General features: G+C 43.6%; 1 protein-coding gene across 3 annotated transcripts in view; it reads right to left on the reverse strand.

Moving 5' to 3' along the window:
• prkag3b (protein kinase, AMP-activated, gamma 3b non-catalytic subunit) overlaps positions 1–23520 on the reverse strand; it is a 38654-nt gene that overhangs the window by 13108 nt on the left and 2026 nt on the right. For all 3 annotated transcript variants that reach the window (XM_030381986.1, XM_030381985.1, XM_030381987.1), the window contains exons 2-3: positions 21991–22039; positions 8383–8498 (exon numbers count right to left, since the gene is read on the reverse strand). In XM_030381986.1, coding sequence (XP_030237846.1) covers positions 8383–8498; positions 21991–22039 — 165 coding nt within the window. The remainder of the gene's footprint in view (positions 1–8382; positions 8499–21990; positions 22040–23520) is intronic.

Below are 23520 nucleotides of genomic sequence, written 5' to 3' on the forward strand. Positions count from 1 at the left end.
TATGCAGATAAATGAATAATCAGAATAAAAAAAATATATATATTTAAATTTATCGTCAATTTGTATTGGCCAATCTGATTTGTTTTGACACGATTGTCTCGTCTCATCTTCATCCGCTTATCCGGGGTCGGGTCGCGGGGGGAGCAGCTCAAGCAGGGGGCCCAAGACTTCCCTTTCCCGGGACACATTGACCAGCTCTGACTGGGCGATCCTGAGGCGTTCCCAGGCCAGTGTTGAGATATAATCACTCCACCTAGTCCTGGGTCTTCCCAGAGGTCTCCTCCCCACTGGACGTGACTGAAACACCTCCCAAGGGAGGCGCCCAGTGGGCATCCTTACCAGATGCCTGAACCACCTCAGCTGACTCCTTTCTAAGTAAAGGAGCAGCGGCTCTAATCCGAGTTCCTCACGGATGGCTGAGCTTCTCACCCTATCCCTAAGGGAGACGCCAGCCACCCCTCTGAGAAAACTCATCTCGGCCGCTTGTACCCGCGATCTCGTCCTCTCGGTCATCACCCAACCCTCATGACCATAGGTGGGGATAGGAACGAAGATCGACCGGTAGATCGAGAGCTTTGCCTTGCGGCTCAGCTCTCTTTTCGTAACAACGGTGCGGTAAAGCGAACGCATTACCGCCCCCGCTGCTCCGATTCTCCGGCCAACCTCACACTCCATCGTACCTTCACTCGCAAACAAGACCCTGAGGTACTTGAACTCCTTCACTTGGGCTAAGGACTCATTTCCTACCCGGAGTAAGCAATCCACCGGTTTCCTGCTAAGAGTCATGGCCTCAGATTTAGCGGTGCAGATCCTCATCCCAGCCGCTTCACAGTCGGCCGCCAGCCGATCCAGTGAGTGCTGAAGGTCACAGGCCGATGATCCAATGAGGACCACATCATCTGCAAAAAGCAGTGACGAGATCCTCAGACCACCGAACTGCAACCCCTCGCCACCACGACTACGATTGTGATTCAGCCTATGCATAGCATGCACGCAAACTCACACTCAGACACAAGAACTCCTAATTCAAGAGCAGAGCAGCTTTTTCTTTAATGACGTAGAAAACATATGGAACCATGCGGAACCTTCTGATGGTACACTTGTTTCCGACAGATGGGACTTCCCTGAAACACTGCTCAAGTAAGCCTGAAAGTTAGCCTGGTACCGACCATGGACAGCGGACTAAACATGGTCGCCGATTCATTCCTATGAAAACTGCTCAATGGTGCAGAGGAACATCAAGGAGAGGTTTGCTTCCGCATCATGGGCGCCTAGCCACTCCCTCGTGCATGACGTGCCGGATGCAGAAATATTCTCGTTGTCTAGCATTGTAGCATCATCAACGAGAGGTCTGAGCGAGCACAGTCGCATTGTTTACCAACCATGGAAGTATAAGTTAATAACCCCCCCTGATGATTCTCTATATGTGATCTTTAAATTACACTAAATTACACTATTATGCCGGGCCAAAACAACATTGGTTTCACTACGACTCATTTGTGGCCCCGTTTACACGAAGCGAAAACGCAGATATTTCCACGCGGTTTGGCCTCTCATTTACACGAAAACGCTGTTTTTATTACAGAAAACGATCATTTCTAAAAAACACCAGCCAAAGTGGAGATTTCTGAAAACGCCGGTTATGTGTTGTCGTGTCAACAGGCTGAAACAAGGTTTTAGGTTCCGAAGCGTCACATTATGCGCCAGGAAATGCTTAACGTCATATGAGCAGATGTTTACAGTTTGTTTGGCGATCATGCATGCTGTTAAGGGGGAACTCATTTTTACGTTTGTGCAAAGCGACCTTAAGGAGTAACTCCACTTCGCTGTCTGTCCACACGAATGGACCTCGCGCCATATTGTTTGTTTGAAAGGAACAGGAAGACGCTTGTGTTATTCGTTGTTGTTGATTCTGAGGATTCTGATTGGCTTGCATGGCTTTATCCTTCTCCCTACACTGCCGCCCATAGGTTTGGCATAGTTATAATGGCGCTCGACAGCGTATTTATGCGTTTTGATGTAAACTACAACTTTTTTGAAAACGATGTGTGCACAATGTTATTTTTGAAAACGGAGGGGGGGGAATATTTGTTTCTCTAAATACCCTGCTACGTATAAACGTGGCCACAGCTGCCCACTCCTCCTTCTCCTGTAAACAATACATAAATAAAATAAAACGCTTGAGGTGGCGTTTTGAAAAGAGAAAACTTAAATTTTATCAGTACATGGTATAAAGATAATTATGAGGCTACATTGATATCCAGATTTTTTTTGCGGAGACACATTCCTGTTCCCCACTTGTATTGGGGTGAACGGGGATATCTACTTATGGGACTCTATGAATCGAGGGACCCGTCCACAGCCCGCTAAAACAGCTGCAATACCAGGCTTGGCCGCTGAGCACTGCTGGATTACGTAAGTATGCACTGCTCATGGGGGCCTGGTACCGACCAGGTTAGTTTGGTCGGATAAATTGCCATGGTTACTTAGCGGAGATACCCTTGAGACACGTTGATGGAACGCAACTCTAGCTTAAAATAGTGAGGCTAAGCGAAACAGGCTGGCTTTGCCTTTAGCTTGGTTGATGGAATACCCCTCAGGCCTGACCCACCACCCAATAAATTACATAACACTGTATCAAACACAACTTGAATGTTGGATACACTGTTTTCTTGCATTGTTTAAGCACTCCTGCATGTCTGGCTTGTATACTATCCTTCTTATATAATGTTTCCCTGCATATATATTTTTAGCATTTAGCCTTTTTTACTTTTACATATTCATACTTCATACTTTTTTTAACTCTTATTCTATTTGCAACATGGTGTTTGCTGATGCTGCATGTGCAATTTCCGGATGGAATCTTCCCTTATAATTACCACAGAACTGATTAGTCAGAATTGATTGATTGATGACTGATTATCACCCCAAAGCAAAACACTACAGGGCTTCGTGACCTGAATGACAGGAGCCTGGTGCTTAACCAGTCAGTGAGAAGGTAACTTCTGCTTTGGATACCTGGAGAGCTAGAAATCACCCGTCAAGGGTCATCATAGACGGACTGAGAGATATCATCAGGAGACGCCTCTTATAACCAACCTGGAGAGGAACTATTAGAATGCACACTTAGGTCATCCGTGTCCTACTGGTTAAGGAGTTGGACCGGTAACCGCAGGGTGGTAAGTAGTCCCAACCGGTACACAAAAAATATGGGCGGGGGGAGTAGTTGTGCAGCACTCTCCTATGTCCTCATCCACGGATGAGGTGTCCTCCACCTGAAACCCCCACCTGCTCTCCGGACGCTACACTGCGGCTGCCCACTGCGAGTGCTGGACCAATTTATATTCAGTCATAAGCACCCCAAGGCCACTAGTGTGCCAAGAGGGAAAAAGTGATGATGATGACACGTAGTTTGAGGGTGACAGGGCAGGGAGCATCAACATCCAACAATAGGATTTGTATTTAAAGGCTTCCTTTGTGTTGATTCCACATTAATTCCATCATTTTAAATTTTAATATCCATTATTAAGAGCTTTAATCTTTGTTAAAGATTAGAAAAAAGGTAAAAGTGATTAATCATTATTAATCACAGCAAATTGTACAAATGTAATACATTTACACTACACCTCATTATAAATACCTTATACATCATTATAAATATATTACATGAAACACAATATTTATGCACATTATATCCATAATTTATACATGATTATAAATATATCACCACAATTTATATACACATTTTATGCATTATATACATCTTTATAAATATATCACCTGATTATATAAATAGATAAAAATACCTGCCAACCATGAAATATATTACATAAAGATATGTTCACATCAGATAGATAAATGATATACACACAATTATACATACATGAAAAGGCCTACCCAGGATAAAATACGATTGTTAGTGTTTTAGTTAGTGTTATTAGGAGCCCACTGAAGTGCGCTAGGACCTATTATTATAGTAAGTGTTATTAGGGGCCCAGTGTGCTAGGACCTATTGTTACAGTCAGTGTTATTAGGGGCCCAATGTGCTGGGACCTATTGTTATAGTTTGTGTTATGTAGAATGTTGGTGTATTTTAGTGTCTCTCTGTTGTTCACATTTCTAGTCTAGGAACAGGCCAGGGCCTCTCATACTGATACAAGGTGTTATCCTTAACATTCTGCCATTGTTATGTCTCAACAAGGTTGAACCGACCTGGTCCTCCGGGACATAGCCAGGGCCAAATACCTTATCAAGGCTGAGAGTGCGTCTGTTCACGTGTTATTCATGTATCCCCTTTTTGTATAATACTCGCCCCAACCCTTTGGTTCGAGGAGTAGAGGGTTTCGACAGCCGAGGAACAAGTCATCGACCACCGGGTCCACTTTAGATTATTCAACCTAAGTCTGTATCTCGCTGTATTCCTGGAAAATAAACCATCTATTCAACCCTCTAATCCAACCTGTCAAGCTGCTTTGTTTTCGACTTCAAGAATTACTACTACGACTGAAAATACACAACGCAGAGTCTGTCCGAACAGTTTAGAAATAAGCTGAAATCTAACATTTGGTGCCGTGACACCGTCTTGAAGAGAGAGGAGTGAGAAGACGATTGCCTCTGAAGATTGCCCTGTGACCGAGAAGAGCGTGCGCCCTGCCTGGGAACGTCTGATCAGCGCCTGCCCTGCTGAGGGACCCGCATCCACAACGCGGCTGAACCAGCGCATCTCTATGCACCACGTGGGAATCAACGGTGACTGAATCTCATTCCACACTCTCGACCAAGAGAAAAGAACAAGAAAGTAATCTTAAAATAATCTACACACACATAACTGTGATTATTATTATTTGTTTTACTATTAGGCTGCACTACATTTGCTGAGTAATGAAGTTGTGTCATTAAGAGCTTGACGAAGTGAGGACCTGTATTAGTGATTAAGAGTTTGTGTAATAATCACTGAATATACGGCATATGAAACTATTGATTGTTTGTTGAATAAGGCCTTTGGTCTGGGATTGAGTCCTAGAATATTGTTTGTTGAATAAGGCCTTTGGTCTGGGTTTGAGTCCTAGAATATTGTTTGTTGAATAAGGCCTTTGGTCTGGGATTGAGTCCTAGAATATTGTTTGTTGAATAAGGCCTTTGAGCTGGGATTGAGTCCTAGAATATTGTAATAGCATGTCATTCAAGTGATTTGTTCATCTGTGCTAGTTTGTCAATGTTGATACGTGTCCTGAATATAACTTAAGACGTCTGGTTTGCTCAGGGCTTTTGTTTTACGACTTGTCGGACAAGGAGTGAAACCGTATTTGTATTGAATTCACTGGTGAGGTTACATGAATCGCTAGAGTTTTTTTGTTTGTGCTATGTTGTTTTGATCCCCGCCGAGGAATCATCTGTATTGTTTTTTTAATCGAAGAGGGAAAAAGTGTGCCATCATCTGTTGTTGGCATACCGAGCTCCGTGGGAGGCGTCTATTTGTTTCTTTCTAAACAGCGATTGGTCGCTAGTTTTAGTTACTTTACAGATAGAAAAAGATAGAAAAAATGCCGAAAGGTAAAGGCAGGAAGAAGGCAGAGGAGGAGGAAGAGGATAGCAATCTGAACCAAAGGAACAAGATGTTTTTGAAGTGGAGGTTAGAGAGATTGATCTTTATTCAGTTAGCGAGACTCTGTAACAAAAAGAGAGATGAATTGGAAAAGACAACTGCTCTGAAAAAAAATTAGAGAGCAAATCAAACTGCTTGCCGACGAAATTCGTTTGTTCAAGGATGAAGCGACTCGGAACAAAGAGCAGAGGAAGTTCACAGACCTACACACGACGCTAGTCGGAGAAGGACTGATAGCGGCCCACCCCCTCGACTCAGGGCCCTCTGAGGGGAGTGACCAAGGCAAAGGAGGAGGAACCTTGGGAGCCTATGGTTGCATGTACCCCAAACTGCCATTGTGTGGCCCAGATGGGGAATACATCTTCCCTGGTGGTTTACAGGAGTCGAGACACTGTGTTCTTTCAGACATCAACAGCTTTATAGGCGAGTACCCGGTCATCTGCAGTACTCCCCACGTGCCACAGAAGGGAAATCCATCTGCCCCACCTGACTATGCTAATTATGATGCGACCCAGACCCCACAACAATTTCCCCAATTCACCCCTGTCCCACCACATTCCTTTCTTCCACAACAATGTCTACATCCGAACCCCCCAAAACAACAATTCTCCCAGGAGAGGTCTGGAGCAGTGACTAAGAATGAGTCACTCTATGGAGGATTTGATGACAACATACAACCACACATGAAGACCACAGACGAGAAGAAGGAAATAGCCAGGGAACGAGAAAGATTCCCCCAGTCCAACAGGGACAGAGGACGATTCCCCCAGTCAGACAGACAGAAAGAACCTCGACCATGCCACAACTGTGGACAAATTGGACACTGGATGAGAGAATGTAAAGCCCCTCGAAAGATGTACCGTGACCGCTCCAACGAGAGAGTAGGGGAAGAAAACCACTCAGACAAAATGAGGGAACGATTGAAGAAGTTACAGGCGAAGAGTGTTGAAGAACTCAGCCGCATATGCGATTCAGTGTCGGAAACCAACAATAACACCGACTTGGAATGACACTTGTTAGATTTGGCACGCAAACTAACTGATACGGGGTGAAGAGTAGGGAGTGTTTGAGTGTTTGTTATTTTCATTCCTTTATTTTCACAAGAGGTTAGTCTTCGAAAGATGCTAGGACTTTTGTCACTGCCTATCTAAGTTCATGTTGGTTCCTTCTTGACACAACTGCTCAGCTTTAGAACATTTTGTTTGTTTTGTTTTATTTTTGAACAAAGGTTCAATCATTCATTCATTCACACAAGGTTTATTGAGAACTATGATGACTGATTACTGATTACTGATATAACCATTTTTGAATCAAGCGATTTATTTTTGTATGATCATTTTTCATTGTTTATCGAATCATTAAGACAATTACAAACATAGTTGATCATCATTAATGTTGGAGGCTGTGACAATGCCTCCCCCATGACTGATACTGCACTTTTTCTTTGTTTCATGTTTCATCGTACCTGGGAGATCCAGGAGACACGGACACTTGTTGAGTCCTTGGGAGGAGTCCTTGAACTGAACTGTGTCTGTGTTTGTCCTGACGCCCTACTACGAACTTTCATCCTCATCCCCCATCACACCTGCGGTGGCCATCAACTGGAAAATAACTCTGTTGCAACTGCTACTCAAAACCAACTGAGTCATGCAGTATTGTCTGTGATGTTGTTGTGCCAAGCAGAGGGAGGTGTCTCGACAGTTGACTTTCTTGATTCTTTAAAAATGTTTTAATCATGAGTAACCTAATGAGTTTGTTATTTTCTTTATTATAGTGGCCTACACCTGGTTTACTTGTGTATGATTTGAATTTACTTGTCCTATTGCCTTTTATGCTTTCTTTCATTGATTTAGTTAATTATTAATGGGTCACCAGAAAATACACTGAATTCTCTTTTTGTGGGTGATCTTTAAACTATGTTTAGTATGATCAAGAGGGAGGAATGTAGAATGTTGGTGTATTTTAGTGTCTCTCTGTTGTTCACATTTCTAGTCTAGGAACAGGCCAGGGCCTCTCATACTGATACAAGGTGTTATCCTTAACATTCTGCCATTGTTATGTCTCAACAAGGTTGAACCGACCTGGTCCTCCGGGACATAGCCAGGGCCAAATACCTTATCAAGGCTGAGACTGCGTCTGTTCACGTGTTATTCATGTATCCCCTTTTTGTATAATACTCGCCCCAACCCTTTGGTTCGAGGAGTAGAGGGTTTCGACAGCCGAGGAACAAGTCATCGACCACCGGGTCCACTATAGATTATTCAACCTAAGTCTGTATCTCGCTGTATTCCTGGAAAATAAACCATCTATTCAACCCTCTAATCCAACCTGTCAAGCTGCTTTGTTTTCGACTTCAAGAATTACTACTACGACTGAAAATACACAACGCAGAGTCTGTCCGAACAGTTTAGAAATAAGCTGAAATCTAACAGTTATTACGGGCCCACCACAGTGTGCTAGGATCTATTGTCATATTTAGTGTTATTAGGGCCCCAGTGTGCTAGGACCTATTGTTATAGTTAGTGTTATTATACTTGATTAGAAGGGAAGTCCGTAAACAGAATGGCCCCCAGGAGCCAATAACTACAGAAAAGGGTGCGGCCTAAAAGAGATTGACTCCTTTGGTCTTGAGACCAGTAATAATGTGGTTTAGGAAAGCATTGTGAACACGATGACATCCACATTGTAATCCTACTTATCCGAATAACAAAACATACCTTGAGGGTGGTGTCAAACATCACCATTTTGGAGCTGGTGGGGATAATAACGCAATGTACCTCGAGGGTGGTGTCAAACACCACCAGTTTGGAGCTGGTGGGGATGGCGTCGTAGCAGCAGTGGCTCTTCATGAAGTTCATGTAGACCAGCCGGTCCTCAGCCTCAGACAGAGGACCTGGGGACATAGTTGTTTATTTTTATCATATGTCATATTAAATTCAAACATTGCGCCGACTGGCATAACAACAAACAAGTCACGAGATCTTAAAGAGACAGCGTCCCTATAACACAGAATGAAAACATGTCATAACAAAGCATGATCAATTATGTCCAGTGCTTAATTTGAGGGGGAGCAAGGGGGAGCGCGCTCCGGAAGCTCTGACGCGCGCTCCGGAAGCTCTGACACGCGCTCCGGAAGCTCTGACGTGCGCTCCGCCAGCTGGATCTGGAGTGAGTGAGTGAGTGAGTGAGTGAGTGAGTGAGTGAGTGAGTGAGTGAGTGAGTGAGTGAGTGAGTGATACTGTGTGCATGTGTGTGTTTTGTTCAGATGTGCAGCAAGAGAGGTTGGACTCGGAGTGACGCGAGTCGGTTGAGTGATGTGTGATAAATCTGCGAGGAGTTAGCGAAAGTGGCTGCGGAGAAGAGGGGCAAGAAGGCCAAAAATTAACTTTATTATTATTTTGGTTTTTGTGGTATTCTGGTATTGTTCTGGTTAATAATATGTATCTATTTGTTAACGTGGCCAAGTTGTCATGCCAGATTGTTGTTCTAACTAGGCCTACTATAATCTATGAGGTAGCCTATCTATTTGTTTTCATCTTTTGATGCGACGGAGATCCATTTTCAAGGACTTGGTGTATTTTGTTGTGTTGAGAATACAATGACTCAATGACGCACCTGCGAGTGCATGACATTATTCCTCAACTGTTAGTAAACAACGGTAAACTTTATAACGTGTGGCTGTGTGTCTCTCCAACCTAACATATGTTTACTATTTTTCTGGGTACATCCCCATTCACGAGGCTTTAGTAGGCTAATTTCTTGCGATGTTGACTAAATAAGCCTACAGCATTGAACATGGGATTTTGTGTGGGTTGTTCGAAAGCGCCCACCAGACGCTTTTTTTATACTCGTCCTCAGCGCTCCGGGAGCTCCCACTTGATAAATTAAGCACTGATTATGTCTATAGAGTCCACCACAAGACTACCGAAATGTCTTGCGATATTGATATCCCCTTCCCCTGCTGACTGTTTTGGTTGTTTTATTTTTCGAATGTCTTGTGTGCAGGTTATGTGGCACTGTAGGCTACTGCTGCCTGTCTTGGCCAGGACACTTGAATAATAGATTACAATTACGTATTTTTTAATACGTAATTAGCTCAATTACGTATTTTTCTGGTTAAAAATAAAAATAACATTTTAAGCTCTCACGTCAGGTAGCCAGTGCACAATCCATAATCTTGCCCCCCCCCCTCCATTTCCCCCTCCTCCACAAAAGCCTGTGCTCTATTTCACTATAGCCAGGTAATTTGCTGCCTTAGCTGTTGTTACGCTTAGTTTATTTTACTTATGTGCTTCTGTGAATGAACACAATTTTCCGTTTCAAAAGAAGCTGTTTGTTATTATTATTTTCAACTAACCAATAGTAGTTGCCATGCATTTTAAAAAGTTCAATGCGCTATGAACCCTGAATAACAGTAATAGCTATTCAATAATTGATTTGCATGAATAGTATACTACACTTTCCATTTAATAAATACCCCTGTAACCCATAAATTGACTTATTTTATAATGTTATCAAATGGTCTTACACTAGCTGCTTTGCCCATAAACGTGTAATTCCTGATATTCTCCTGCTATTCTCCTGATGGGACGTATGTGTGAACAACATATTGGGACATTTCTACCCTGCAAATTTGTTGTACTTTCTCTGTAGGAAATGTAGATTACCATATTTGTGAATGAGGACTATAAAGTCTATTTCCCACAGCACTTGAGTGGGCGTAGTGATGATGCTTCGGTCTGCATCTCATTGAGTGGCCCCTAAATGATAATCCACCTGTTGCCTTCTGTTCGCTGATAAAATATTTAAAGGTCAGAATGACTTTTATCATCATACAATTATCATCATACAATTAATTACAATACTTCAAAGCTGCATGCGTGTATATAAAATTATTTTATTTTTATATATATCTATTATTATTACAGTTTTTCTCAGTTGCTTTGGTACATTTCTCAGATCAGAAGTAGGGTTGCCGCGGTGTGGACATTTTCACACCGAGTAATACGCTCGTGTCAACACCGGCATTACCGGTATACACAGTATTAACTTTGAAACTATAGGTCAACCGCCATCTTCTATAGGTCAACTCTCCTCTCACACTCGGTGACAGCGGCTGGCAGCGCGCCAATTCTCTGCGTCTTATAACGTTCTTTATACAACGGGGGACCTAAATCCAGCGATCTGATTGGTTCCCAACTGTTGTATAATGAGCGTATACATAACTGCTATGACGCCCAATCATTTTGTGAAAGTATCATTCCGCGCATTGAAGAGGAAACCGTTACAAAGTATCGTAAGAAACTTTATCACACAGAGATTTAGCTTGACCATGGAGGAGGGGATTCACCAGCGGGGAAATATATCCTTCGACCTCCGGGAAGGCCTCACAACCGATGAGTGGCTTCGGCAGCTTTCCCCGGAAAAAGAGCAAAATAATTCACGGCACGCAGAGCTAAGAAAAGAGGAAGTCGACCAATAGAAAAAGAGCGAAACGAGTCGAACACCGTCAAGCAAACGAGGTGGGCAGTAAAATGCTTAGAAGAGTGGTGTGCTGCCAAAGATGTTGATATAAACTTTGCCACAATCTCAAAGGAGCGCTTAAATTGCATTTTAAGAGATTTCTATGCAACTGTCGGAAACGGGAAAGGGCAAGCCTACGGATTAAGCAGTTTCATCGGTCTCCGGGCTGGCATCAACCGCTACATTAACAACCCACCGCTCAGTTTGTCCTGGTGTCTCATCAAAAACACAGACTACCAGCAACAATGTCTTCACTGGCGTGGTAAAAACTATGAGGAAGAAGGGACTAGACACCACAGTCCACCACTTGGCGATTTGTGAAGAAGACTTAAATGCGATGAAGAAATGACTTGATCCTGGCACAGCGGGGGGGCTTGTGGACAAAGTTTGGTTTGACGTTCAACTGCACTTCGGGCGGAGGGGAAACGAGGGCAATCGACTGCTGAAACCGTCCTCTTTCGCCCTGAAATATGACGAAAATGGTCTAAAATATGCCACCCTAACGTTCAACGAACCTTCAAAGAACCACAATGATCCTCAAGGGAAAAACAGGGAGAGCACAAGAGGGTTCATGTATCAACTGCCAGGCGACCCTCTCTGCCCCGTCTCGTCTCTCCTCAAATACATCTCTCATCTACCTCCAGACGCAGAAGTATTTTATGTCCACCCGAGAAAATATATTATCTACGGTGCTGATGAAGTTTGGTAAGTAAAATAAATGGTGACCATATTTTTCAAGGCTATGACTAGATTATGATAAAAAATCAAAACGTATTTACTGTGTTACAGGTACACTCGAGAGCAGAGGCGCCGCATCCCATTAGGCATACCAGGCAACTGCCTGGGGCCCCGCAATTGTTTGGGGGCCCCAGGCCACGGGGGGGGCCCCCTAGAGCCAAAAAAAAAAAAAAAAAACCCCGGTCAACAATTCTCTGCCTAGGGCCCCCACAGTACCTAGAATCGCCCCTGCTCGAGAGCCAATGGGTGTAAATCACCTCGCTAAAATGTTGCCGAGAACATGCAAGCAGGCCGGGACACGGAGATACACCAACCACTGCCTCCGCAGCACCACTATCCAGATGCTTTCCGATGCAGGTCTAGCATCGAGGGAGATCATGGCCGTAAGCGGACACAAGTCCGAAACCTCTCTCCAGAGCTACTGGAAACCGAAAATTGGGGACCGGAGAAAGTGGAGCAACATCATCGCCGACGCCGCAGAACACACAACCACACTTAAAAAATTAAAACAACTGATGTCGGACAATTTTTCAATGGTTGCACTATCAACGGCAACGTACAAATTAATATAAACGAATAGGCAAATAGTAGCCTATAACCTTGTTTAGCGTCTAAGTTAAAACGTTAATTATTGTAAATAAAATGTCAAACCGTATTTTTACGAGTGTGTGTGTGGAGTCATTTTGCCATCATTTTAACAGTTGTATAAAAGCAATAGCACAGTTCACTGAAGCCTAAAATCGGCGAGTGAACTGCTCCATAGGATAAATTGCCGGCGAACCGCTCTATCGGAGCCTTCTCTCGGAGGGACGCTAAAGTGTGTTGCATAGCGACCGTCGATGCATAGCGGCAGCCAGGAGGTGTAGTATTAGAGGTAATACGGTAATACGTCGGAACGTTCTGTATACATGTAACCTAGGCAACTGGTGGCGGGGGCCATTAAAAGAACGGAGTTCATACCATGCAGTCACGTCTCTACGAGTCTCCTTGATATCTTAATATGTGTTGCAAGGCCAACTGAACATGGTGTCAGAAGTAAAGACAGTGAGCTGCAAAGTGGTAGTGGTATTCGCTGAGTTAGGTTAGATAAGCCAGTCAGTGAGTTAGCGTTAGCAACTTGACGGCGGGAGCAACGATGGCTCAGTACCAAGTTAAGCCTCCGGAGCTGTTTTCTTTCAAGGCAGAAGAGTGGACGAAATGGATAAAACGATTCGACAGATTTCGCATCGCGTCTGGAATGGACACTCAGGACGAGGAAAATCAGGTCAATGCGTTGATTTACACAATGGGAGAACAAGCAGAGGACATTGTAGTTTCTCTACATTTAAACGCAGAAGAGGCGGGAGACTATGGTACCGTGAAAAATAAGCTGGACGCACATTTTGTAACGCGCAGGAACATTATATTCGAACGGGCTAAGTTCAACCAGAGGCAACAAGAGGTCGGCGAGTCAGCAGACAGCTTCCACACCGCGCTGCATTGCCTTGCTGAGTACTGCGGATACGGTGCTCTACACGACGAAATGGTGAGAGATCGTCTAGTCGTGGGCCTGAGAGATAAACGCCTTTCAGAACAGTTGCAGATGGACCCTGAACTGACGTTCGAGAAGGCAATTAACAAGGCACAACAAAGTGAGCAGGTAAAGAAGCAACTTGAAATGCTAAAAACAAACTTTAAAGCAGAAGCCAGTAGCACTCAGCTAGACAGTATGCAATCGTGGCAGCGCAGCGGCTCAAAGCAAAGCATGCAGCGAGATAGGCAGACATTTCATAAAAAGACACTGGAAAGACAAACACAATGTAACAGATGCGGGGACACACGAGGGCATCATCCGCAGCAGTGTCCAGCTAGAGAGGCTGTGTGTAACCAGTGCCGAAAGAAAGGACATTATGCTAGAGTCTGCCAAGCTAAAAAGAAACCGGGAGTTCATGTAGCTGCAGTGACTGAGGAAGACAGCGATGAGGAATACAGCGATGAGGACGTCACGTTCTTGGGCTCTGTGGAGTCCACAGGTGCCTGCCCATGGATGACTAAGGTAAGGGTGGACAATCAAAAATCAGTGTTTAAGATAGACACTGGAGCAGATGTCACTGCAATCCCAGCAAAGTTGTACACCCAGGGCCAGTTCAGCAAACTTTCCAGAGCCACAAAGACTCTTTATGGACCAGGAGGGACAGCATTAAAGGTGAATGGAAAATGTACAGCTACTCTCAGTAAGGGTAACAAAGGCACACAAGAGGAAGTTTATGTTGTTGATGGGCTACGTACGCCACTCCTGGGTGGACTAGCCGCCATGACACTTCAACTGGTTGCTTGTGTGAATAACATAAGCCTGGATACTAAAGAGACTGTGAAAAGAGAGTTTCCAAATCTTTTCTCGCGACTAGGGAAAATGGAGGGAGAGTACACCATTGTGCTGAAGCCTGGAGCAAAGCCCTTTTCTCTCTCGACCCCGCGACGCATATCCCTCCCACTCATGCCAAAGGTGAGAGAAGAGCTCACTCGCATGGAGCAGCAAGGAGTGATTTCAAAGGTGGAGGAGCCTGCAGCATGGTGTGCACCCATGGTTGTGGTGCCCAAGAGCTCTGGCAGAGTCAGGATTTGCACCGACCTCACAGAGCTGAACAGGTCAGTAATGAGGGAGAAGCATCCGCTACCATCTGTTGAGCACACTTTAGGACAGCTTGCAGGAGCCAAGATCTTTTCTAAACTCGATGCCAATGCTGGATTCTGGCAGATTCCGCTATCCGAAGAATCCTCTCTCCTCACCACCTTCATAACACCATTTGGGCGGTACTGCTACAACCGTCTCTGTTTTGGAATTTCGTCCGCTCCAGAGCACTTCCAAAAACGCATGTCTCGTATCCTGGAGGGCCTGGAAGGTGTTGTATGTCAGATGGACGATGTGCTCATATGGGGTGCCACGCAGAGTGAGCATGATGAGAGGCTAAGGAAGATATTGACACGGCAGGAGGCAGGGGTGACACTCAATGACAAATGTGACTTCTCAAAGAGCAGGATAAACTTCCTGGGACAACTTATCGACGCCACTGGAGTCAGTGCAGACCCTGACAAGGTGGGCGCTGTGAAAGCCATGGCAGAGCCCAGTAACGTCAGTGAGGTGAGGCGCTTCTTGGGAATGACCAATCATCTGGGAAAATTCCTGCCTCACCTGGCGGAGAAAACGCGCCCTCTCAGAGATCTATTGAGGAAATCAAACATGTGGGCCTGGGGTCCACAACAGCAGCAAGCCTTTGAACAGATTAAGGTTGAGCTTACAACACCTCCGGGTCTTGCCTTGTATGACCCAAATGCAGACACACTTGTCTCAGCAGATTCATCTTCATACGGCATGGGTGCTGTTCTCCTCCAGCGACGAAATGAAAAAGACTGGAAGCCGGTGGCATATGCTTCGAGAGCCCTGAGCAACACCGAACAGTGGTATGCTCAAATCGAAAAAGAAGCTTTAGCCACAACATGGGCCTGTGAGAGATTTGCAGAGTTCCTTATAGGAAAGGACTTCCACGTAGAGACAGATCACAAGCCTTTGGTTCCCCTGCTAGGCTCAAAGAGTCTGGATGAACTGCCACCTCGCATACAGCGTCTACGTATGCGGCTGATGAGGTTCTCTTACACCATCTCACATGTGCCAGGCAAGGACATCGCCACCGCTGACATGCTCTCCAGAGCGCCAATCGAGAACGCAGGGGAGGGCTTACAGGAAGAAGAGGTGAGCCTGTACGTGGACACTGTGATGGCAAACCTGCCAGCTACAGACAAAAGACTTAAAGAAATAGAAACACATCAGGACAAAGACACTGTATCCCACACACTGAAGAGATACTGCAAGGAGGGCTGGCCTGATAAATTCTCCATACAAACAGCATTCTGTCCCTACCTGCCGTTCTCAGGTGAGCTAACAGTTAATGAGGGTTTGCTACTTTAAGGCTGTAGAATAGTAATTCCAGTGTCACTTAGAGCAGAGATGCTGAACAAACTGCATGAGGGCCACCTGGGACTCACTAAATGCAGAGAGAGGGCCAAGCAATCTGTGTGGTGGCCAGGCCTTAGCAATGACCTGACACAACTGATAGAGAACTGTGATGTATGCAGTCGGGAGAGAACCAACTTTAGAGAAACACTGCAACCCACTGAGTTCCCAGCAAGACCATGGTCCACTGTGGGGGCAGATCTATTTCAGACAGAAAATAATAAGCACTATCTGGTCATTGTAGACTACTTTTCCAGATTCTTTGAAGTAGCCAAACTCACTTATACAACATCTGAGGCGGTGGTGGAGCACTTCAAATCCATATTTGCACGTCATGGCATACCAGATGTGGTGCGCTCAGACAATGGGCCACAATTTGCATCCGAGTACTTCAGAAAGTTTGCACGAGAGTGGGGTTTCAGTCATGTCACATCCAGCCCCCACTTCCCACAAAGCAACAGTGAGGCAGAGCGGGCCGTTAGGACAATCAAAGGCATCCTGAAGAAATCCAGTGACCCTTACCTTGGCCTCATGGCCTACCGGGCCGCTCCTCTGGCGAACGGACACAGTCCAGCAGAGCTCCTCATGGGCAGAAACATTAGAACACCTGTCCCTGTCATCCCATCTCAGCTTAACCCGGGCTGGACAGACATGAACAGTCTAAAAATAATTGAACAAGCATACAGACAGAAGCAGAAACTGAACTACGACCGTCGTCACAGAGCTCGAAACCTGCCACTCCTCCGACAAGGTGACCATGTGTGGGTCAAGGACATCCTTGAGAGAGGCACAGTGGTGTCAAATGCAGGCACTCCAAGATCCTACAATGTGGAGACACCTAGGGGCACGCTGCGAAGAAACAGGTACCATCTCTCGCCCACCCCTATTGCACCAGCAACACGCACCGACTTACCTGAGGATGGTGCATCCACTGCGGTGAACACACCTGTCACACCTGCAAATCCTTGTGACTCGGGGCAGCAGACACCAGTAAAAGAAGGACCTGTCCCTTCCAGAGTGAGAGTACCACCAGTGTACCTAAAAGACTATGACTGTACCTAAAAGACTAAGTCCATGACTGAAGAGAAAAGAGAAAGTGATGTGCAAATGGAACACTACATATTGGTGGTGGTTAGTGAGGTCCCCCCTTCACTTTAGGCGTCTTTGAGTGTTATTAATTAATATTATTCTTCATGTTTAACCTCTGTTTTCCTTTTATTCCTAGTCTGTTTTACATAGTTTTGAATGATGACTATATGCTCTGTAAGGTGACCTTGGGTGTCTTGAAAGGCGCCTCTAAATTAAATGTATTATTATTATTATTATTATTATTAAATGTTGTAAATGTTGTTGATGCTTGTTAGAGTATCTATTTGTTGAAATTGAAAATGCAACTGTTTACATTTGACATGATTTCATAGTTCCAGTAAGACTGACATAAAGGTTAAAAGTTTATGAGATTAACATAAAACAGTCTTAGTTTAAAAACCTGTTTGCTTGAAAAGATGCAAGTGTTTAGTTTAACTCTCAAGAGGAGTGAAAGAAATAATTAATGTTTTATTAACAGGAGTTTTATTGTTTTGTTATGCATTTTCTTAGACAGCATCCTTAAGTCAGAAAGGGGGATGTAGTATTAGAGGTAATACGGTAATACGTCGGAACGTTCTGTATACATGTAACCTAGGCAACGGGTGGCGGGGGGCCATTAAAAGAACGGAGTTCATACCATGCAGTCACGTCTCTACGAGTCTCCTTGATATCTTAATATGTGTTGCAAGGCCAACTGAACAGGAGGGACTACTTTTTTGTATTCTTTAATAAAACGGCTACTTTGACTTTCTTGGTTTCTTTTTAAATGTAGTGTGTCTATGACTTTCGTTTCGCCATAACAGTAACCGTTCTATAAAAGCAATAGATCACTTCAGTCAGTGGTATGTGCTCACATTATACCACTGTGAAGGAGGTCGCCGGCCCTCCGCTGCGCGTCGGTGCCGGACATCGCCCCTTAACAGTGGTATAATGAGCACATACCACAGCCTGGCGTGATCTATTGCTTAAATATATAATAGTATAATATAATTTTATATATCATAATATCACGGCCAAAAGCTCTGTGCGCCTCCGGATGGCCGTAGCACGGGGAGGTCACGTAGGGATTGGGCATTGCGGGTTTGTTTACCGGCGTTGCTATGGTTACCGGTCTTGTAAGGAAGCAAGTCAATTCTCGGCGCGACAATTCTCCAGCACAGAGCAGAACTGTGGCCTATTCTACACATTTTAATTTTCTTAATTATAATTAGATTATTCATTTTTACTGAATTTGTTTTTTATTACTAAAAATAAAAAACTCGGTGTTGCCGGTGAAGTTTTGAAGACAATTATTGTAAATCGTAAGTTACACCTTAGTGTATGTGGGAGATTGATTGCAAGAGACTGGACAAGATTCACATTTATGAAAATCTCCTTAGGGTAAACTGTACATGCATTGCTGTAGGAATTACAGTGCAGTCTTCCTACATCTCCTGACGTTCCTGTCTGTTGGGCCACAAATTCTCATTCTAACGCAGCCTCACTCCTCTTCCTCTTCTCTCTGGCTGTTGACCCTGTCCAATTCCTTGTCCTTCCATTGTCAGACAATGTAACATTGTGTTGTGCTCCAGCTATATATATATACTTGCCAGTTCATGGTTCAGGCGATGCACCTTTGAGCTATTTCAGTAAACAGGTTGATTTTGGTTGATCCAACACTTCACACATTTCCCCTCTTTAGAGAGGGTCAAGATTCACCTGGTAGCCATTTACCAATTCAGGACAGATTTAGAAAAAATTCTAATGGAAATATAAAGAAATATGTTTATGACAACTTGTTCAACCATTTTGCATGTAAAGACTTATGCAATGAACTAATGCCTAAATGTTGTGGGGTGAGACTATTCAATAGAGACCCATTACAATACATTTTGATCAACATGACATAAGCAATTGATAATGTAGGAAAGAGCAGAGAATTGTACATAAACATTTGCATGAATGTACCAAAGTATTTGCAACTTGTTCAAATAAACGAGAAACTGCTTTTTTGATGTGCACAAGTGACATAATGGTGTGAAGATTGAACAGGTAGTTTTGAAAATCTCAATTCTGATCTGAGAAATGTACCAAAGCGACTGAGAAAAACTAACAGTTAGCTGAACATTATAGGGTTAAACACAGAAATCAACTACATTTGCCCCAGTGTTTGTTATATGTGAAAGGAATCAAAAAAAGACTCCATCTTTCCCTGGTAACGCAGTTGTTCGTGATGCCTTTCTTCTATTTGTGTCTAACTCATGCTCCAATCTTTCATCGATCGATGCTTCAGATGTTGTGGATGCAACGGAATATATGACGCATCGTTGCCGCAACATTTAAGATGATTGAGATGAATTCTGCCCGATCTGCCTCCATGCTGTCTGTGGTCAAACAAAAGCAAACTAGAATGACAGTGGCCGCACTTATCCCGCCTCTTGCAAATTTAGACCCTACATCATATCCCGCTCCTTGCAAGGGCACCCCCCTAAACCCCCGTTGATTCTACTGATATCTGAACGACCTCGATGTCTGCATATAAAGCATCAAGTCTGAATCACCCTCATGGTTGAATCTCCTTATATGAAATTGTGTGAAAACGGCTTATAAAGTTCATGAGTCCCTGAAAAGCCTTTGACATTCTGGGATGATTACATCAAATGAATTCCGCGCGATTGGCAGGATGGTGTCAAGGGATTACATGCACTCTAGACCAGCCGTTCTCAATCTGTGGTACGCGTACCACTGGTGGTATGCGAGCACCCTCTAGTGGTACGCGGAGTATGAACGATTTCTTGAAGCAACCGTTAATAATTTGCATGTACCCATCATATGCAATGATCTTAAACCTGCATTGACTAACTACTGTGACGATGAGTAGGGGAAGCAAAAATGGTGCAAAATCGTCCTGTGACGAGACGTTGAAGTCTGCCTTCAGAGGCCAGACATTTCTGGACTTTTGGATGCAGTGACGCAGCGAATATCCTGCGCTTTCAGACAAGGCTGTGTGCTTTCTCATTCCATTTGCGACCACGTATTTGTGCGAGAAAGGCTTCTCTTCCCTCGCCGTCATTAGGACTAAATATAGAAGCAGGTGGGATACTGAACCCAGTCTGAGGCTAAAGCTAACCTCAATCGACCCAGACATCACACCCCTCTCACTAAGCATAGGCCCAGAGTCGCCATTACCCATTTCTTTTTTATTCTTAATTTTCAATTTGTGCCTGAGTACATTCTCCTACAAACCTAAACATAGTTAAGGTAGTACTTAGTACTTACTGCAGTATTTTTTAATACTGAATACGTTGTTTTTCTATAATACACTTGTTCTTAATCATGATAGTTTGATTACAGTGTTTTCGCATTACACATGATTTCTCTCTTTGCTGTGCATGATTAATGCTGCAATTGCTTATAACAGGATTGTTTGACTCCAGTATTTAAATATTCATGTTAAATTCTTTGAATGTTTTGATGCAGTACAATTTACCTCACATGATTGGTTGACAGCAGTTGTTAAAATTAATATTCAGTGCTGTGAATGCTTTAATGCAGTATACTTGTTAATAACCTCACTAGATTGACTGGTATGTTATATGCCAGATGATATCCCCATTTGCTGGGTAGCCCTATTGAAGCAGTTATTCAATTGTTAGTATTATCCTGTTGCAAGTGTTTAAATACAATACATGAGGCCTACGCACTGTATTTTAATTCCGGTGGTACTTGGCGAGCCAAATCATTTCTAAGGTGGTACTCATGGTAAATATTTTGAGAACCACTGCTCTAGACATTTAGATACTATACCAGTTATGATGGATTTATAACGTCGATGTTGATGTTTACCATGTGGATGTTGATGTTTACCATGTGGATGATGATGTAAACTATCTATCACGTGGATGTTGATGTTTATCACGTGGATATTGCTATTTATCATTATCACGTGGACGTTGACATTTATCATTATCTTGTAGCTGTTGGTGTTTATCATTATCATGTGGTTGTTGGTGCTTATCATTATTGTGTGGTTGTTGGTGTTTATCAGTATCATGTGGTTGTTGATGTTTATCATCGATCACGTGTAGGTTGATGTTTTTCATCATCATGTGGATGTTGATGTTTATCATCATCACGTTGATGTTGACATTTATCATTATCACGTGGATGCTGACATTTATCATTATCAGAGGATGTTAAAGTTTATCATAATCATGTGGATGTTGGTGTTTATCATTGTCATGTGATTGTTGGTGTTTAATTATCATGTGGATGTTGATGTTTATCATTGTCATGTGGATGGTGGTGTTTTTCATTGTCATGTGGTTGTTGGTGTTTTATAATCATGTGGATGTTGGTGTTTATCATTATCATGTGGATGTTGGTATTTATCATTATCACGTGGATGTTGAGGTTTATCGTTATCATGTGGATGTTGGTGATTATCATTATCATGTAATTATTGATGTTTATCATTATCATGTGGATGTTGGTGTTTATCATTCACATGTGGTTGATGGTGTTTATCATTATCCAGATGTATTGATGGCACTCATGAGATGTGTTGATGGTTTAGATCGCTGCTGGAGGTCACACCCTGGCGGTATGGCCACGCGGTGTGACCCTCTGTCTAGGAACACGACCACTTGAGTTCCACCGAGCACACACTGATCAGGGAACTAAAAAATATTTTGTACGCCAAAGTTTCAATGAAATTGCAATGCAATCCACATCATTAATCCGCACGTGAATGAATGCACTCTTCTGGATGACGGATCACCAGAAAAGCTGAATTGATTTCTGACCCCATCAGCTGTCTGATATTATACGAAGGAAGCCTAACTTGTTCAACCAGTTTGAGCCGGTCAGGGGATTACCAGTAAGCCAATATTGATCGTGATACAAAGTTTTGAATTTATAAAGAATGCAAAGCATAATAACATATTGTTCATACACCTTGACGTCAATCATATATTGGCCAAAAAAACCTGTAATTAGTTAAATTTGTATATAGGCCGCGGTCTATATTCGCGGAATTATGATAACACACACACACACAAACTACCTGAGTTGATCCAACTGGGGCCTCCATCCCCTACCTCGAATAAGGGAACCTGGAAGAAGGACAGACGGATAGAGTAAAATACATAGATAATACATATACAGAGTAACAGACAGAGTAATAGACAGAGTGACAGACAGACAGACAAACAGACAGTAATAGTATCCTGATACAGGTAGACAGACAGACGCAAAGAGAGTGATGGTGATATCCTGGTACAGGTGTATCCTGATACAGGTGTATCCTGATACAGGTGCGCAGCAACCAATAACGTAATAAAGGCCAATAACATAAAAACTGCCAATTACGTCATAATTTAAATGTAATAAAGCCAATAACGTAATAACTTTTTTCCAATTATGTTATAACTTATTGCGTTATGGGCTACAGATTACAGAAGAGTCAATTTGGATTTATATGTAACTCTTAGGGTTCCATTATAGTACTCATGTGCATCCATCTCCGTGAACACGCAGACGCTTCGATGCTGGAAGGCTAGGGCTGCGGGAATGAGACGTTAGCTGACCAATGACAGCCCTGTTGTCTACATCGTTCTGAATAGCCTTGACTGATAGTAACATTTTTTGGAGGCACACGTCGGGCTAAGGAGAGGGTCTCCGGCAGGGTTTGCAACGATGGAGAGGGTTCTCCATGGCTACGGAGAGCACTTTACGCAGTATCATAAACAACTTTTGCTCTGAGATTCTTGAATCGGCCAAAAAAGGTTTGGGGCCAGCCTGATCTGCAGAGCGACATTAGAACGCTTGCAGATTTGGCTGAAGATGTAATAACTGAGCTGATAATGTAATAATACATAAATATGGCTGCAACCCCCCCCATTCAATATTATCATATTAGACAGCTTCATTCACCAATATTCCTAACCTCTCTCTGTGTGTGTGTGTGTGTGTGTGTGTGTGTGTGTGTGTGTGTGTGTGTGTGTGTGTGTGTGTGTGTGTGTATGTGTGTGTGTGTGTGTGTGTGTGTGTGTGTGTGTGTGTGTGTGTGTGTGTGTGTGTGTGTGTAATGTACTGGCTCTAGGTACGCCACATAGAAGGGGAGACCACGCACATTTCAATCATAATAAGGACATTTATTAAACAACTAGATATAAGTGTGGTGTAAGTCAGTGTAAAGGAAGAACTCAGGATGTGGTGTGGATCAGTATAGGAGCATTCTACTAAACACAACAGAAGCCAAAAACCGCAAGGAGGAGAGAGAGACCGCCATGTTGGATCCGTATAGCCTTTTATCCTCCAGCCAATCACACGCACCTGAGCAGAGACAAGGAGAACACCAATAATCCAATCTGCCCGTGGGCGGGGTTAGCTGGGCTGTCACTGTGTGTGTGTGTGTGTGTGTGTGTGTGTGTGTGTGTGTGTGTGTGTGTGTGTGTGTGTGTGTGTGTGTGTGTGTGTGTGTGTGTGTGTGTGTGTGTGTGAGCGTGTGTGTGTGTGTGTGTGTGTGTGTGTGTGTGTGTGTGTGTGTGTGTGTGTGTGTGTGTGTGTGTTGTTGGGAAAAATAACCTGCTGA

This window comes from Gadus morhua, chromosome 16, assembly GCF_902167405.1.
Source record: "Gadus morhua chromosome 16, gadMor3.0, whole genome shotgun sequence".
Lineage (NCBI taxonomy): Eukaryota > Metazoa > Chordata > Actinopteri > Gadiformes > Gadidae > Gadus > Gadus morhua.